General features: G+C 41.1%; 1 protein-coding gene across 2 annotated transcripts in view; it reads right to left on the reverse strand.

The window, feature by feature from the left end:
* IPMK (inositol polyphosphate multikinase) overlaps window positions 1-17,042 on the reverse strand; it is a 44,729-nt gene that overhangs the window by 20,263 nt on the left and 7,424 nt on the right. For both annotated transcript variants that reach the window (XR_009484098.1, XM_059821271.1), the window contains exon 3: window positions 2,982-3,078. Coding sequence is in view for 1 of the 2 variants with exons in the window: in XM_059821271.1 (XP_059677254.1) it covers window positions 2,982-3,078 (97 nt within the window). In the remaining variant the exon portion in view is untranslated. The remainder of the gene's footprint in view (window positions 1-2,981; window positions 3,079-17,042) is intronic.

The following is a 17,042-nucleotide window of genomic DNA, read 5'->3' on the forward strand; positions in this document are numbered from 1 at the left end:
TTTATCCACCCTGTTCTCAGTTTAGGCAACAAAAAATTAGAGCACAGTATGAAATGAGCAGCAGTAAAGTTACTTAAAAAAAATATGCAGGGACAAGAAGTAGGCAGCAAAAACCAGAAATCTCAGCAGGAGATATAAAAAGCTTAACATGGCTCTTACATCTTTGTAACAACTTTTTCACCTCTTTATTAATAAACTCCAAATGCCCACAATGCCAGTGAACCCAAGGTCCCAATCAAATTGTCTCACTCCCATTTTAGATTAGCTTAGGGAGATGGGAGCGTCATCCACCTCGAACTCAGTCTCCTGGGCAGTAGTACTAGCTATGCGATTTTGGCGTAACAGGACAGTTATTTTACAAATCTTATTGATACTGTGAATATCAGTCCACCTTTTCTGTCACACTTCCAATACTCTCATTTACACTTAATACATTTCACCCCTTTTAGCTAGCAATTTCATCCACTCGTCTGCATTTTCAGCATAGAAGACCAATGCTTCTCCCCAAATTGTCCTCTAAGAAAATAAACTTCTTGTATTCTCCACCTTACCCACCACAGTTCCTGTTTACCTGTCAAATGGAAACTCGGAGACTGTCACAGATCAAGTTCAGAGCGGTCCTAAATTAAGTTACTCTGGGTTTTTTCCCTACTACAAGTCTACGATTCTCTTCATGTCTGTATGAACCTGCTCAAACTCTCAACCCTCTACCCAAGATAACAACTATGATGCTGCATGTACAAGACACCATTCACCGAAGAGCCCTCCTTATCTCATAAATAAAAGAATTCTCTATAAAACATGGACAGCAACGGCCATCCTCTCTCTGCCCTGGCAAACCAGGCATTGTTCCTCCACATGAACACTCTTAAAAAATACATATAGTTCAGAACATGCAGCAAGCAGAGTTTGGTAACTGACAGATTGTTTAATTTAGTTTTCGGGTTTTTTTAGAAGTCACCTATCCCCAATTTAGCAACAATAAGGAATTACTGGGTTCACTACTCAGAGGTTGTATGGAGCTGTGTCCCCAGAGTCTGTAGAGCAGTGACTGCCCACTATCCAGACTGCAAAAAAACCTACAAAAACATCCTCAATCTACATTTAAGAACTAGATACCTTTCCAGCAGCTAGATTCCCTCATCTAACATCACTGGGACACAACACAGCAGCTAAGCAAATTGTTCGATCTTTTGAACCAGAGCTTAATCCACAACTAATCTGGGGGGGACAGCTAACAAACCCATCCCTGATTTCCCCAAAATAGCCTCTCATGTCCCTCCTCTGTGTGGTTACTTCCCCTCATCCTATTTTTCAAAACTTGTTTTCCTATTTTTCATGCAGTCTAAACGCAACACTGCTGATTCTTTTCACCTCTGGTGCCAAGCACCAATGCGCACACACAAATGCATCCCAGAGGTTTTCCTTCATATCTGGCATTAGCAAAACTGCATTTGCTAATACCTGCTAAACAACAGATGACTCCCAACGTGAATGGCTACCTCCTTAGCTTTGGATGTATCCAGCACGCGTGTGTTCTGTTAAGCTCCATCATCTCCAATGTATTTGATTTCTATCAAGACTACACAGAACTCATTACTACTACAGATAACACATACGGCAATGGAGAGTTTTGTTTGAATCCCCGCCATAGTTAACTATGAAGAGGGCTCCTGATATTGCACAGCCTTTTCAAGAAGCTAAACAAAAATCAGAAGTTACTCTTCCTTTAAGCAGTTATTCCTACCGGCTATGTCTGGACTACAGGTGGAGACCTGCCAAAACTGAGCCCTGTGGTGCACAGTGCTAGTGGATTCCCAAAGTAAACTATGGATGTGTTGAATTACTGTATCTTAGCTAGACCACATATTTTTACATCTTAAGATCCTACTGTGAACAGAAAAAAATTGATTTGCAATTTGGAGGGGACATTAAGTGAGCTCCATGACACACATAAAATTATGAAGGAAGGAAAACGATAGCTCTAGTAGAGCTATTTGAGTTAGCGCCAAATATGAAAGCGTGAAGGCAAATCTGAGCCAAAAAGTGCTCAGTACTACCACAATCCTCCTTGCATTTCTTTTTGCAGAGTTTAGACAGTGTCTTTGGACACGGTCTTACTACTCTTTTTGGAAAACAAGTCTATCAAGTGATGGCATAAGCAAAAGATGACAGTTACATTAAAGGAGCACAGCATCTAGTTTTAGTGCCCATGTATTTAAACAGAATCGATGGCATCCTTTTGTTTCTGTATGTTGCAGAAGGTCCATTTCCCTAGTGTGAATAAGAGAAGTCCCCAGAAGAAAAACTAGTTTCTCTTTTAAATACATCAATAATATCTATTTTCTTTTGAAGAAACAGTCTTCCAATCGTCCTCCCAAAATACCTTTTTCTTCCTAACTCCTACCATGTTACACAAACACAAAGTTAAGCTACCAGAGCTTTGTTCCATTCAAACCAGTAACAGAGGATGACAAGCAGAGCTGCCTAGCAAGGTACCTGCCAAAGTAACTGCTTTGTACGATACGGCATGGAGACGGGATTCAACCTCTGGAGATTCAGCAGCAGATTCCAGTTTGAACGCCTTCCCTTAGGCCCCAACCTGTCCATTTTTTCTTCCTTACACACCCACACAGCTCCTGGCTCTTGCTCTGATGGCCTGACCAGACATAAACGTGCAACCAGCCTACTCCTCCAACCTGACCCAGACCAAAGCAGCAGCTCCAGGGCGATACGCATCAGGTCCACCTACTCAGGAAACGTTTGTCGTACCAACGGCCATGCCCCATCTCCCCTGGGAGGAAGACCCCAAAGACCTAATCCAGCCAGAGGACTGCAAACGGGAACCGGTTGTTACAGGGAACATTAGTGGGCTGCAAAACAAAACCAAAACACCCCTACGGAGTTCACAACCGCCAAAAATCAGTCTCCAGAAGATTTTTCCAGGACGTTTGGATTAACAGATAAAATTAGAACAGTACCATTTGGTGCAGTAGGTGGTGACCAGACACCGAAGTATTTTGGCAGATATTCCCGCAGCTCCAGAAGAATGCTGTCGCAACAGTCAGAGTCATAAACCTGAAATAAATTAGGGAGGGGTGGAGAGATCATTTAAAACATTCATTTTATACTTCCCATTGCCCCATAATTATAATTTCTTACAGTCTTTGTTTTCATAGGTTCAAGACTTCTACTTCACATTTAAAAAACATTCAAGATGAAGATGATAATTATTACAGGCCAACATAAATAAATGGTATCCTTTCTTTCAAATTTTTAAGTAGAAAAGATGCATCAACTCTAACTAAGAATAATTCATGGCTTAACTTGAATAAAAATCTAAACTATAATTGCTAGCGTCAAAGCCTATTTAGCAAAAAGGGTGTTCTCCCATCCTGGATCCAAGACTGTATAGGATTACTACACTGTATCATATATCTGAAGCTTTTTAAGTTATATCAGGTAAAGAATACAAGCTCAGACTGGATAGTATTCCCTCATTTCCTCCAAAACAACTCATCCTCTAACTACCTCACCCAGACAATGCACAATTCAAATATATTTCTTCGCATTTGCTTTAACACTTTCAACATTTTTTTCAACTTCTGTAAGAAAAACAAGAACAGTTTGGGAAGAGCAGCTGGCTTATACTCCTGAAGGAGCAATTCTTTGAGGAGTTAAACCGAAGCCTTGGATACTATCTGCTACGGAATCGCATGACTGTCACCAGTTTGCAGGGTTGTTGTTAAGAGGATTTCAAAACCATTCCCTTGACCAGATTCCCCCCACCCCGCCCAAAGATCTAGTTAGAGACATAGGAGGTAGCCTACAGCACGGTTCAACGTGCTTTGCAGACTACAAGATCTATATCCGCACAAGTACAGGTTACAATGATTATTATTGCATTTAGGAACCATCTCATCCTAATCCCCTTGCAGCTATCGCAGTTCTGATGCTATCAGACTCGTGTCCTGGCCCTCAACCCTACAGCGGCTGCACAGCAATAACCACAGAGGCTGCATAGGACTGACCAGGGCAAGCTAACAATTCTGCTTTTGCTTCAGTGTGCAGTCAGAGCCCGCTGCAAAGTCGGAAGCAATGCAAAAAATTATTTAAGGTGTGAACACAGCTCTGCAGAGTTGGCTCAGCTCGTTGCTTCGAGATCCACATTTAACCACGGTGGGTGAGTATCTCGCAATGGAAACTACAAAGGGGAGGTACTGCAAAATACATGCCTTTAGCCTTGTAATATTAATACACCTAGGGAGAAAACCCCAGACCTGAAGTCCAGCTACTATTTTAGAGCATCAAGGCAAGCCTTGGCTATGACCACCGATGCCGTGTAACTCTAGACAGAGCCTCACGCAGCAGCAGAATGTTAAAATCAGTCAATGCAGGTTTGTGCTAAATTTAGGTTTCGTCGCAGAAATCTCAAACTGGGCAAACTCAAATCACCAGCGTGCTTCAAACGCACGGCGTTGTTCCATAGCCCTTTAGGCACATGTAACACGGGGCTCTGCTGGGCTTGTACCAGCCACAATTCTGACACCTTTATGCCAGCACTGTTAGTGGCCAGTGACCGAGAAGGCGATACAACCAAACCCACACCAACTTCATGCTAGAGCAGTTAATTTGACCCATTCCTTTAACTAGCTCGTGCTACAAGCCCCATTTTAAAGATCCTAAGGAGGGGGCTGAATCCTCAAAGCTCAAACCACACAAATATGTGCACAGAATGATGCAAAACACTGACCTACACCTACTGCCGCATCCTCTACCGCTACTGTCACCATCTTAACCATACAAAAGTTGCTGGACGTGTATCTTACAAGTCACAGTGTCACATCACAGGGCACCGATCTCTTTTCACACGTCCTGGTTTGACAAGCTGGCATCAGCTCTGAGGACTAGAGGTAATTGTACATCTAGACCTATTTTTCCTCCCTGTTAACGCAAGCTGATATGCTGATATTCTTGTGCTCTAAGACAAAAAACCTTGCTTGTCCCTGGGATCAGAGGCTGTTGGTTTTATTTATGCAACATTTCTTTGCTGAGCCTCAGATGTTGCTGGCAGAAGACAGTGGTCTCCCCAGAAGACTGCAATGTAGCTTGATCTTACTAGCTTAAGGAAGAAAAAAAAAATTAAGGGTGGGAGAGAAGAGAGAGAGAAAGATTAGCACCACGCAGATGCTGAGGCACAGACCCGTCCGCTGCTGTCTTTTATACGAGAGTTCACTGTTCCCCACCGTACAGACGGCTGTTTCTGGGCCAGGACTCCAAGCACTGACTGGTGGAATTACTTCATGCTGTGGGTATTTTCAGACAAGTAGTACAAACCCAGTTTTTGTTTACTGTGGTAGTTTATTATCATAGCACCTCATAGCCAGGACAGGGAATTGCATTGCACCCAGCACAAATATTCTCTTCCCAGGTGAATTTAAGCACATCTGAGAGGCAGCAACCATCACGCAGTATCACAGCCTTTACACAGGAGCAAGTATATATATTTAGGACAGGACAAAGAGGAGAGAGATGGAAGCAAAAAGTGCATCAGACAAGGAGAAACACTGAATGCAACTGAAAAAACAGGCAAGCATAGTAAGAACTTATTTGCTTAATATATTGGCAAAAAGATTCTGAGAAAATGACGCATCAGATCACTTCCATTTTTTGAAAAGAGACAATGATCTTGCTTTGACTTACTTTTTAATCACCAACATGAGTGGTTAAACTTAGCAAGTAACTATGAGCATGCTCATGTGTATTTCAAATAGTAGGATACAATAAAGATATTCAGATAATTTATAATAGGGTCTAATAGCCCAAAGTCAAGGCCAAATGGGGAAAAGAGCTCCAGAGTGATATCTTCTAAGTAGTCTATCCTTTAATACACTGATATAAGACATTTTAAATGGAGACAAACTCACAGTAATGCATTGTTCAGTATCATTACTTCAGCATAACAGAACTAAGTGCATTATTTCTGTCTCTCAAGAAGTTATCTTTCTCCCAGAAACAGTAATAAACTCCCCTCATAAGTCTGACGTAACATATACAAAGCACTTATTTGACCTTAATATAGACCTCAATCTCAGCCTGTAATGTATTTGCATGTCAAACAAGAATAAGCACTCAGTTAATAAAGATCAGAGGAAGTCATTTGGTGTGGGCAAAGCAACGAAACCAGACATTTCAGGAATTATGCTCATTTCTATGCAGGAGAGAACCACTTCTGCTTATTAGAGAGGGGCCTCGTAAACAACACCCATATCGTGGGCATTTCTTCTCATTTCATACAACCTGGTACCAAGCTACACATTTTGATGTCATTCAGAATGCCAAACATAAATGTATATATGACAAAACCATCCCTAAAATTTCACAGGAAATAAACCGTGCACCTCATGCCCCACAAGGTGCTGCTACCGATATTGCTGGAAAACTCATGGAAGAGACAGGGTATCACTTACCCCAGAACAACCTTCAGAAATAAACCATTATATTTTCACTTGTATCAGCAATATTCCAATTTCATTTAAAGCAGCTGTGCTTTTTTTTAATGTAACAACAGGTCCATTTCTCCAGCATACACTGATAAATAGAAGTTATTTCTACTTTACTGGTAACTGTACATAACGTCTTCATCCAACAAATCAAGAACTGCAAAACAATTCAGCGTCAGCTCAGCCAGGGGAGGTATCCATTCTACATATCACAGGCTACATTCTTCCAATAGCACAAACTGGAGACATAAAATGTAATAACTGTTGGGCTTAAAAGCGAGTAAACAGGATGCTGACATTTGGAGGGCGCACAATATGACCATTACAGCAACTAACTCATAGGAAGAATATGCCCCAGATATGTCCTGTGGCAGCTCAGATAGTCTAATAGACACCATGAAGTCATAATTTCCAGTTACTCAGGACTTTAATTCCAAGTCAAATTTACCATCCCTTAGTTTTTAATCCAAAGTACACTCTGTTTGTTTTGCTATGTCTGATCCAAACAGATTCATCTGTTTTTTAATGCAAACGGGGCTGCTTGGGAGAATGGGAATGTTCTTTTCCTTATTTAAAAAGCAGCATGACATTCAGGTTTTTTTGTTTTCTAAAGACTAGCTAATCACATAAACGACAGAGGGAGGGTAAAACAAATGTTTTAATTTCAACAGGAAACTAGTTCTGGCAGTACAGACCCATCTTCAACTGACCTGATGAAAAAATACCACTTTGACAGAAATGTAGTCTAAAGAGAGTCTTCTAAACTACATAAAAGAGTTGATTTAAAAGAAAATATATTTTTTAATTTGCATTTATTTTAAAGCTATTTGAGTAGGCAACTTTAAATGCCACAACAGGCACGTCAGTCTGAAGCATCACCTTTTCTTGTTGCTGGCTATCGTAAATTGTCCCTAAAGGCAGTAGCACTATAGCTTGCAGAGCCTCAAGATCCACAAGCAGTTGCCAACAGCAGGCAGAGAGTTCAGTTTCCAGTGTGTTTTTTGGGGGGTTCTTGAGGGGTGGGGAGCAGTTAAGTCATGCACTCAAATTACCAAATGCAAGATTTACAGATGATAGTGCAACCTTAATTCTGTCTCCCAATGTGTACGCATTGTATTAGACTTTAATTACCTGAGCGCACACTGCATTTCCCTCCGGACTCCTACATCACCCAGTTACACCAGGCAAGTACAAGGGCCAAAAAATTGAGGTTGAAACAGCAGCTGTGATTTTAGCAATTCGTAACAGCTCAGCTTTACAACTCAGAGAGCCCTCGCTTCTTTTTCAAAGTAGTACCATCGTGTTTTGACTTGCGAGCATCCGCAGTATTTGTTTCCACAAATCCAACTGGAATTGAGCCATCTCTGCTTATATGCAAAATACCTGATACCAGAGTAATTCCAGAAGTTAAGTATTTATGAATGCTGTTACACTAAATGCTATTATACTGAATTGCTTAATTTACTATCCAATATATAGCCGTACTATACATGAGATTGTACTCATTCTCACTGAAGATACCTACAGAAAGACAAAAAAAAAGCTTAAAACAAATCAGGATATATTGCCACAATCTGATCACGTAAATGCAATTTCAAATAAGAATGGTGCACACTTGTGACAATCATATCCTTCTTTCAGGAGTCAGGAAAAAAAAAAATGATAGCAAGGAGTTAGCCATCTTACCTTCCGAAAAATGAAGGCTGTGAAAATAAGCTTCAAAAATCTCCCAAAGAGATACTTATTTGGTCATGTTTATCAACCAGTCATTCTCTAACAATGCCAAAAAACAGTAGGTCTTATTTTATCCACTTCCACATGTTTTATACAGTCAAATTTAGGCTGACCCTAGCAAGATTTGAAGCTCCAGGCATGCAATCATCTTTACATGAGGCAAAGCAAACTCTGACCCATTTCTGAGGATGTGGCAGAGCTTCAAAACTTCAGCAGACAGAAGGAAGAAACTAAAAGGCAGCAGTCAGGCACAGCCACCAGCAGCAATGCTGAACAAATACCACCGTGGAGCTGTGAGTGAAGAGCTACAGACACCATACGCAGCAAGTTTCTCTGAAGCGGTCAGAGGTAAGTTGGGTAGAGACAGATCACCCAGTCCCTCTTTCTTTCCAATAACCACTGGCAAGGCAGTAAAGTATTTTGAAAGACATAAGCAGGCACCCAACCCTACCCCATCACAAGCAGAAAAGGGTTGTTTTCCTCTTCACAAGACAGCAAACTCCCATCTCATCTTTCATGCCACAAGATTCCTGGGCAACTGAAGATTAACAACAAATCAAGTTTAAATTATTTACTTTACACACACCCCCCTACAATTGCTGCAAGCCACCCAGCTGAGCAAGGAGCAGGGTAGCAGGCATCAGGGCCTTCTTGGTCAAAAATCGCAAAATTAGAGATCATGTTTCATCAGAAATCTCTTGCCACAGAACTGAGCTTTCTCTTGCCCTTCAGTCTGTCCTAGGTTCAACAGACTAGCACAATCAGATGTTATGTTCAGCTTCAACTACGTAGGAGCTGGAGTCTTCAATGAACGTGAGAGCTCTCTGAAGTCAAAGATAATTATTCTTCCAGGATGTGCAACAAAGCTTGATCCCTCAGGCACCACCATTCTATTCATTTTTTTTCTTAAAAAAGAAAAGCTCTTAAAGATGACCCCCAGGAAAGTGTTAATGTAAATACAATCACCTACAGCACAAACACCTGTTAAGCAGCCTCCTAAGTCGGTTATGAGACTCTTGGGTGAATATAGTCCAAAAGTACACGGCAAATTGCACATCAAGGTCTCTACTCCAGAATCTACATCCCTTTGGTTCAGTTATGTCAACATATATGTACGACAGACTGGAGCAGAGTTCCCATTAGGTACTCTCCACTAGAGGCCAAAATAAAGAGAACATAGCCTAAAAAACCAGTTAAGACATACCACCGTTGGTCATCTGATACAGAAGTTTCAATTTTAAACACACTAAATACTACTTCTCCCATTCTTACTCTTCCTTCTTAGTTTGGCAACACTTAGCATTCACCCAACAGAGCTGTAGTGACCCTGTCCTGAAGCAAAAATTCAAGCTACCAGCAGCCAGAGACATCCAGCATATTTCAAGGCAAAAAGTCAAGTCACTTTGCCAGTTCATACCTCCCTTGAAGAAGTATGGTACAACCAGTTTTCTCATCTATCTTTACAAATATCGTGCCAAAAGACAGCTCAGTTACTGCAATGCACGAAGTGGTGCAACATGAATGCTGCATTTTAAGGGAAGACACGGACCTGGTCAGAAACCACCACCTTGACACATCCAAATCCTCACGGATGCAAAAGCAAGTTGAACAAAGACAGCAGCCAGAGTGTTTTCATACAAACTTTCTGTTCCAAGAAGATTTTTTTTTTAAGCAACTCCAATTATTCAAGAGTTCAAGCTTAAAATATCACTGAAATTACTGAAAGAAAAGTGAAATGGTAGAACAACAGGACAAAAGGGAAAATAAACCAGTATGGCTGTCCTGCTTTCTGAGAATATTAATAAGCATTACCCTCTGTTTCTGGAAAGCTATCTGATCACAGCTGAAGATTCAAGGTAGCGTGTGAGAGAACGAGGGGTGGGAGGAACACTGAAGCAGTTACACTTAAATAGGCAAAATTTAATTTTGCATTTCAAAGAGACAGAAAGGGGAACCAAGTCCTGACAGACATACGTTGGGTTGGTTTCTTCCTAATACTGCAAGAGGCAGCCCTCACAAAGAATCTACTGCAGCATTACCCTCAAGGTGCAATTTCACGGTAGTTTAAGTCAACCCGAGCAAGGGCTACCACAGTCCCACGCACATTTTCATCCCCTCCCCTGCAGCAGTGTCAGCATCCAGCTTGTCCTGCAGTCTGCTGAGCACCTGGAGATGGCTCGCTGCCTAAGTGCCAGGCCAAGGCACTCCGTTTAAACTGTCATTTAAGTACATCTACCATCAATCCCCCCGAAAAAAAAAAAATCTTTACCTTCTTTTAAAAAACACCTGTTAGTCCTCCCCTTAATTTTGACAATTTTATTCATCTAAGTTATTTGTATTTTACCAGCAACTATGTATTTTACCATCTCTTAGCATAGCCTACCCCTTATTCCAGACTACTCAACTCCCACCTGCAGCCAGGTGTCCAAACTGATCATTTCAAGGGCTACCCCGCAAATGTTACATCAGATTTGTAGTCTCAGTTTCTACATCAAAAGCTCGTTTGCCAGCAACAGGCTCTACTTTGTAACGAGAACACTTGCAAAGACACAGGCAGCTAGCAATATTCTTTTTATTTTACTATTTTTACTGATTTTTTTAATGGACAGAGAAGAATGGCACCTACTAACAGGAGTTTTAGTTGATGGCTTATGATTCTGGGAAAGCATGCAACGGCTCCCGGTTTTTGGAGAAACCAAAAAAGCAAAACAGTAGCAACACCACTAAGAAGCCTTAGGAAGCCTTTGATCAGAGTCTGCTCTAGTAAGGCAGAAAAAATCTGGGTAAGTGGATTCTGTTACCCTCAGACATGGTGAGCCAAGTCACTTGTTTTGCTTTGTCAGGATGATTTTTACATATACACACACACACACTTATAAAATACACACACAGAAAAATAAATACTCAAAGACTGAAAAATAATTGCCACCAAACTGCTCCCTAAGTATTGGATATTACAGGAATTTTAACAGGCATGTTGTATACTCAGTGGGACATGCAACATAATATTTAATGGAGTTTTTAATTTACTTATGGTTAATCTGGTATCTCAATGACCAAGACATACCAAAACATTACATTATTTTCCACCATATGCACTGGAGATTCACATCTCTCCCCACACATACACAGTCCTGGCTTTATTAAATATTCTTATATTACAAGCTTCTTTTTTTAATTAATGTGGAAACTGGAATTCTTTTCTTCAGAAACTGAATTTATTTTCCTTTTCTTTCCAGGAGGCAACCTACACTTTCCTCAATCCCATACTGGCAGCCCACCAACCATATCTTACTTTTAAATAAACTTATAACGCACAAAGTACTGTATTTTCTGTATAACACCAACATACCTTTAGTATATTTATCCATATTCTGAAACATTCATAACTGAATTGAAGTTTAAACAGTATTTGATCCAGTCTGAAAAAGTTAGCAGTTGCATGACTCTCTAGCACAGCAGGAGCACTGTCCTGTAACTTAATCCAATTTAACATACTGTGGATATGCACATTAAAACTATGCATTTTTGCTTTATTTTCAGCCAGATCTATGCTTGGGAAGGAATCTTGCTCAAATTCAGGTCGGTAAGAGAAGTGGATTTTTTTTTCCCCCACTAACTTACATAGCACGGACTGTAGACTACTGTCTGTTACCAACTCCACCCAGTAGTTCCCCGATAGCATCAAACTGCAATAATGGCCTTTTACTGTCTCCTTTTATGAGGTTTTCTTAGATTTATTGAAGCAGGTTGTAGCTTGTTCTGTGGCACACAATATACAAGGAGCACAAGGAACAGATGCTCACCAGACCCTTCTAGGCTAATCTTCTACTGCATGGTACGTCCCTTCCAAACTTGTTTTTGCTACAGAATGCAAAAATCACAAAAATCTGCCACACTTTTTAAGTCTGACTGTCCTGGTACAGTAGGCTTTCAGTCATTTAATAGTGATCTGAAGGTTTATAGGACAGTAGTAGGAACTCAGCAGATTCTTAGACCTACACTTCATCCTTCATCCCTCTTAGACAACTCCTAATGTGAAAAAGATCTGAATACAAGCTGCCAGTATTTCACAATTTGGTCAAAAAGCCATTTTCTTCTCATTAGCCAAGAAGTACTGCGTGTCCTTCCTTTTATTACAATATTTCTGTCCAGGCTTGTGGTTTAGAGTGTGAGGCAATTTCACACCCTAGTTTGGAAACTTAAATTTGGTTATTTCCCCAGTGAAACAGAATCCCTCCCAGACAGTTTCTCAGTAGGAGGCATGATGTCAAGGGCAGAAATGGACTGGATCAGAATGTGCTCGCTATCTTTGCAAACAGGTAATTTGTACACTTCAGTACCGCTACCTCTTCTGGAGATGCAGCAGGTCTGGATGTACCAGAACAAGACATGGCCAAAGATAACCTTTCAGGTTATTGAGCTACAGCTCTGAATGCGGTAGTAATGAAAGGTTTGGGCAAGGCACTGCATCCCCAAGATAAGATGTTAAGAGAACCATCCATCCTATTTCTCCAAGCTTTGTCCATACAAGACTGAAAATCGGAACCTTAGCTGGAGACTTGATGACGGGATAAGGATATTTTAGTACACAATAGCAGCACGATGGCCTTTATCCACTCCTTTTTCAGTCAAGGATAATCATCTAAATCAAGACTATAAAACCAGTTAACTGAGTTTACAAAATAGGGTAATTCATCCTCAAGCAAGACATACTTTGCCTCCCCGATCCCTTTCCTTTTCCGTCACTAGCAGAGAACAGTTTACAGAACACGGGCTGCCTTATCGTGATTTGTGCTATATAGGCTGAAAGGGGGCTGTGCTTCATGAGTCACTTCTTGCAACTTTATGCAAAAGCTTCCAGGCCAAAACACATCTTTCAGGCTGCTGGCTTGATTTTATGCCACGGAGGGGGAGGGAAGTCACCAGAAGTCTTCTGCACCGCCTGAAGCTGCTTGAATGCTAATTAAAATTAGACAATGCAGAAAAGAAGAAAGCATCAAGCAGTAATGAAAAGCCATAGCACAGGAGTAGTGGCAGGTTATTGAGAATGAAATAACTAAAACAGTAAGGAGAAGATTATTGATAACTGTCCAAACGGGCATACGTCCCACACGTTTCTTCTCTGTAACCACAGAAGCACAAGGAACTATGGCTTCAGGAATATTAACGTCATTGTGTCTTCACCAACATGTTATCCTCTGGTCACAAACTCGAAGACTAACTGTTAGAAGAAAGACAGCAAAAGTTACACAAGCGATATTAACTCTGCCTTATGTCAGGCTGTAAAATGAGTTAGTAAGTTCTTCAGGGGAAACAAAACAGACACAGGTCATTGCCCTATTGAAAGCTGCATTTTAATGCAGCCAACAGAAATTCAGAACAACAATTGCGTGGGCAACCATGAAACCATTACTTCCTAGCTTTCAAGAGCTTGACTCTCACCTAAGGTAGATCTCTTTTACATGCTGGAGCTATTTGTGTCTCTTACATCCTGGCTTTGTTTTCAGGACATGTAACAAGAATGAAAAACAATTTCTATTATCTACAGTGGTAACAGCTTCCTTGCATTCATATTACATGTCAGCAGAGCTTGAACCCTGAACTTTCAGACTACTGCTACAGCAGTTAAGAGAGCCGTCATTAATTGGCAGTGGGTGGAAGACCTGTTATCCAGAAGGGCCAGATGACTAGCCCGATTATCTTTTCCCCAACGCTACGTGGGGCGAATCAGCTCCCTTGGTTCCCAAGCATTGGGACACAGGTAGAAGGCTGCCAGAGCTGAGCTGGGACTGGGAGAACCCCATCCACCTTTTCATTCCAACCCCCTAAAACTACCCTTGCCTTCTGGGACAAAGATACCTGAGAATTCGGGTAAGACTTGCGTTACAACAGCCTTGGAAACCTTACAGTATTGCAGGTATGTTATCTGGAGCCATGATTTGGCAACATCATGAGAAACAGCTATGACAATTCTGACATGCAGCTGCTAGCAAACAGGGAAAAAAAAAAAAGGTAAGCGCTGGAAGTTGTCCATGCTGCAAGAGCTTTCTCAGGACAGTATTCAGCAGGCAGGATGAGGGGGGAAGGCGTACTACTCATACGCCAAGCATCACTCAGTCACCACAGGAGAGCAGAAGGGCAATTCAAATAAAAGTTTACAGGAACATTTATTGATTTGTTAAGCATAAAATCCCAGTTTATTAGCAACCTTTAAAACTTCAGTATGTCATGCTCAGAACAGGTACACAGAGCAACAGGGGTTTATAGCCCCACTGAGCAAATGCCAGAAATCAGAAGTGAAAGAGCTGCCATTTCAAAACAGTTCAGTGACCTTCTCTTGTTCTGTTGAACGTAAGAAACACTCCATCTCTTAGCGCTAAACACACAGAGCTTGTAGGAAACTGTAGTCACGACAGTAACCTCAACAACTGTAAATTCTCTCTTCTTCAGTTTTAAATACTCGCAGCCCAAGCTCTATCCTTTTGTGCCCGCAAAAGCAGCTGCCCTATTTAAGGCCTGACATTCCAACTTCCTCCCCCTCTTCGGGGCACCAACAGGACAGTAGTTTCTGCAATGCTACATTCTTGACGTGACAAATTAAGAAAAACCCTGTGCTGAAAAGGATAGCTCTTAAATAGGAAGAGAGAATTATGCTAGCACACAGTGCTCTTGGGTACACCCTGGCATGTTTGAGCTGCCAGGCTCTGTACCCAGCTAAGCAGGGAGGTTTTACCTCATACAGTGACTACACTAACCTTTTCAAAGGATGCTTTTCTCACAGTTCCCAACTCATCTGCCAGAAGAGATCACCGTAGGAGGGCTGATAGGCTTCTTCCCTTCCCTCTCCCAACACTGCTGAATAAAATCAGACTGTTTCGGCATGTATAAGTGCCCCCTGGCATAAAGCAGACTGAAGCCAAATACTAAAACACACCTAGTAGTAGCCCGCTTTTGTGGATTTCTTAGCATGCATATGTGGGCTGCCTACCATAAACACATACTGCCTTTTACCAATTTATTTTCTTTAATGGAAATGGGTCACTACTACATAATATATTATACTGCATTTTCTAACAATACTATTTTCTTGTTTCCACATCTCTCTATACTGCTCCCTCCCGACACTCCTTTGAAAGCAGTCCTTTAAAGTGCCTCCACCTACACGTTCTCACTGAGTATTTCCATTAGATGGAAACAACTGATCATCAGTGTAGATAGTCCTTAAAAAACCACAACCTTTCTACTTCAATTTTTTTTCATACTCTTGCTGCTCATACCTACTGAAAACAAAGTATTTTGTAGCTATTCAAGGTTGAAAATCTCAAATTTTTTTACCCAGATAGGGGTACCAGAAGACCTGGTAAAACACTCCATCGTTATGCAGCCTATGTTTGTAAAAAGTTCACGCCCTCAGGCACAGCAAAGGAATTTGCAGGAACAAAATTAAAATGTTATTATTTTGATTTGGTAATTACTCATATTTACAGAACTCAATAGAAAGGGGACATTACCACTGGGAAGTCACACTCCGATGATAAGTTAAGCAATACATAGTAAGTTATTAACAATGACTACAAACACCTCATTGTTCTACTACACTTTATCAGCGAAGGTATTCACAATAATCTTTTCATACTCTATTTTTCCCCTCCCTCATAACACAGAATCATGGCAAGCCATTTCCCCATCAGTAGAGAATGACACATAGGAGTAGAGATAAAAGTTTGGTTTACTTGGTGAAATAATCTCTTAAGAAAGAAGACCTGCACTTAAACTGTTGTTTTTTTTAAACTGCTAAACTGAAAATATACTATCAGGAAAACAGAAAGGTAACCTAATGGCAGTCTGAGTAGGAATTACTTGAGAGATTTTCCAGTTTTCCACTTTGACAGACCTGTGAAATTCTTCAAAACTTCCAGTTGCCACCCACTTCTGAGCAGGTTTCAGACCACTATTAGTATTTTGCACTGCAGTGTCTTGCTCAAGTTTCCATTCCAAAATGGAAGCCCATTTCATTTGGGCTCTACCAGTCAGCACTCAGCCTCATGCTCAGTAGAAAATAACCCATCAATAACCAGGGGAAAAAAAAACTTCTGATGATTTGCTGACACAGACTATGGCCCTCTGTCATGTTCACACATGGAGCTTGAAAGCAAATGCAGCAGTTTCAGAAGAGAAGACTGTCTTGTCCAGATAGAAGGTAGTTATCTACCTGGTATCAGGTTAAATATATCAGAGTTATAGTCAAACTTGTCTCTTAATGCCTCATTATCTTCCATCATGACACATTGCCTGCAACCCTCAGCTCACGAGCACTCAGACTGCATGCTGAAATACTGCTTCCCCGTCACTGCTGGTTATTGGAAGACACTTCTGCCTCAGATCTGCGATAGCTGCTCTCCAGCTGACTTGTGCAGCTGAAACTGAGACATTCTCATCTTCTTGCTCCCATAAACTACAGAGGATCTCAATCACTTCAGCTGAGGAGGTTTGCTTCACCCATAAGTAAAAAACCCCACTTGTTTCTGGCCCAGGTACTGGGGCACTAATCTTAATTCACGTCAGGGTAAGGTAGCATGCAAAGGAAGCAATAACTGATCTATCACTACAGATAAAACAGTTATAAGCATGTATAAAAAAATAGGCACAGAAATGAAAAAAAGTCACAATTAATCCACATATACTAATGGGTAACCTACTGGTTTGATCTTATCAACAGACTCGCTGTCTACTCCTGACAAAGTGACAGCCTGGGATTCAGTCTTGTTCCACTTGTTTCATTTCTGCACTGTTTCTCACCAT

This window comes from Gavia stellata, chromosome 9, assembly GCF_030936135.1.
Source record: "Gavia stellata isolate bGavSte3 chromosome 9, bGavSte3.hap2, whole genome shotgun sequence".
NCBI classification, from domain to species: Eukaryota; Metazoa; Chordata; class Aves; order Gaviiformes; family Gaviidae; genus Gavia; species Gavia stellata.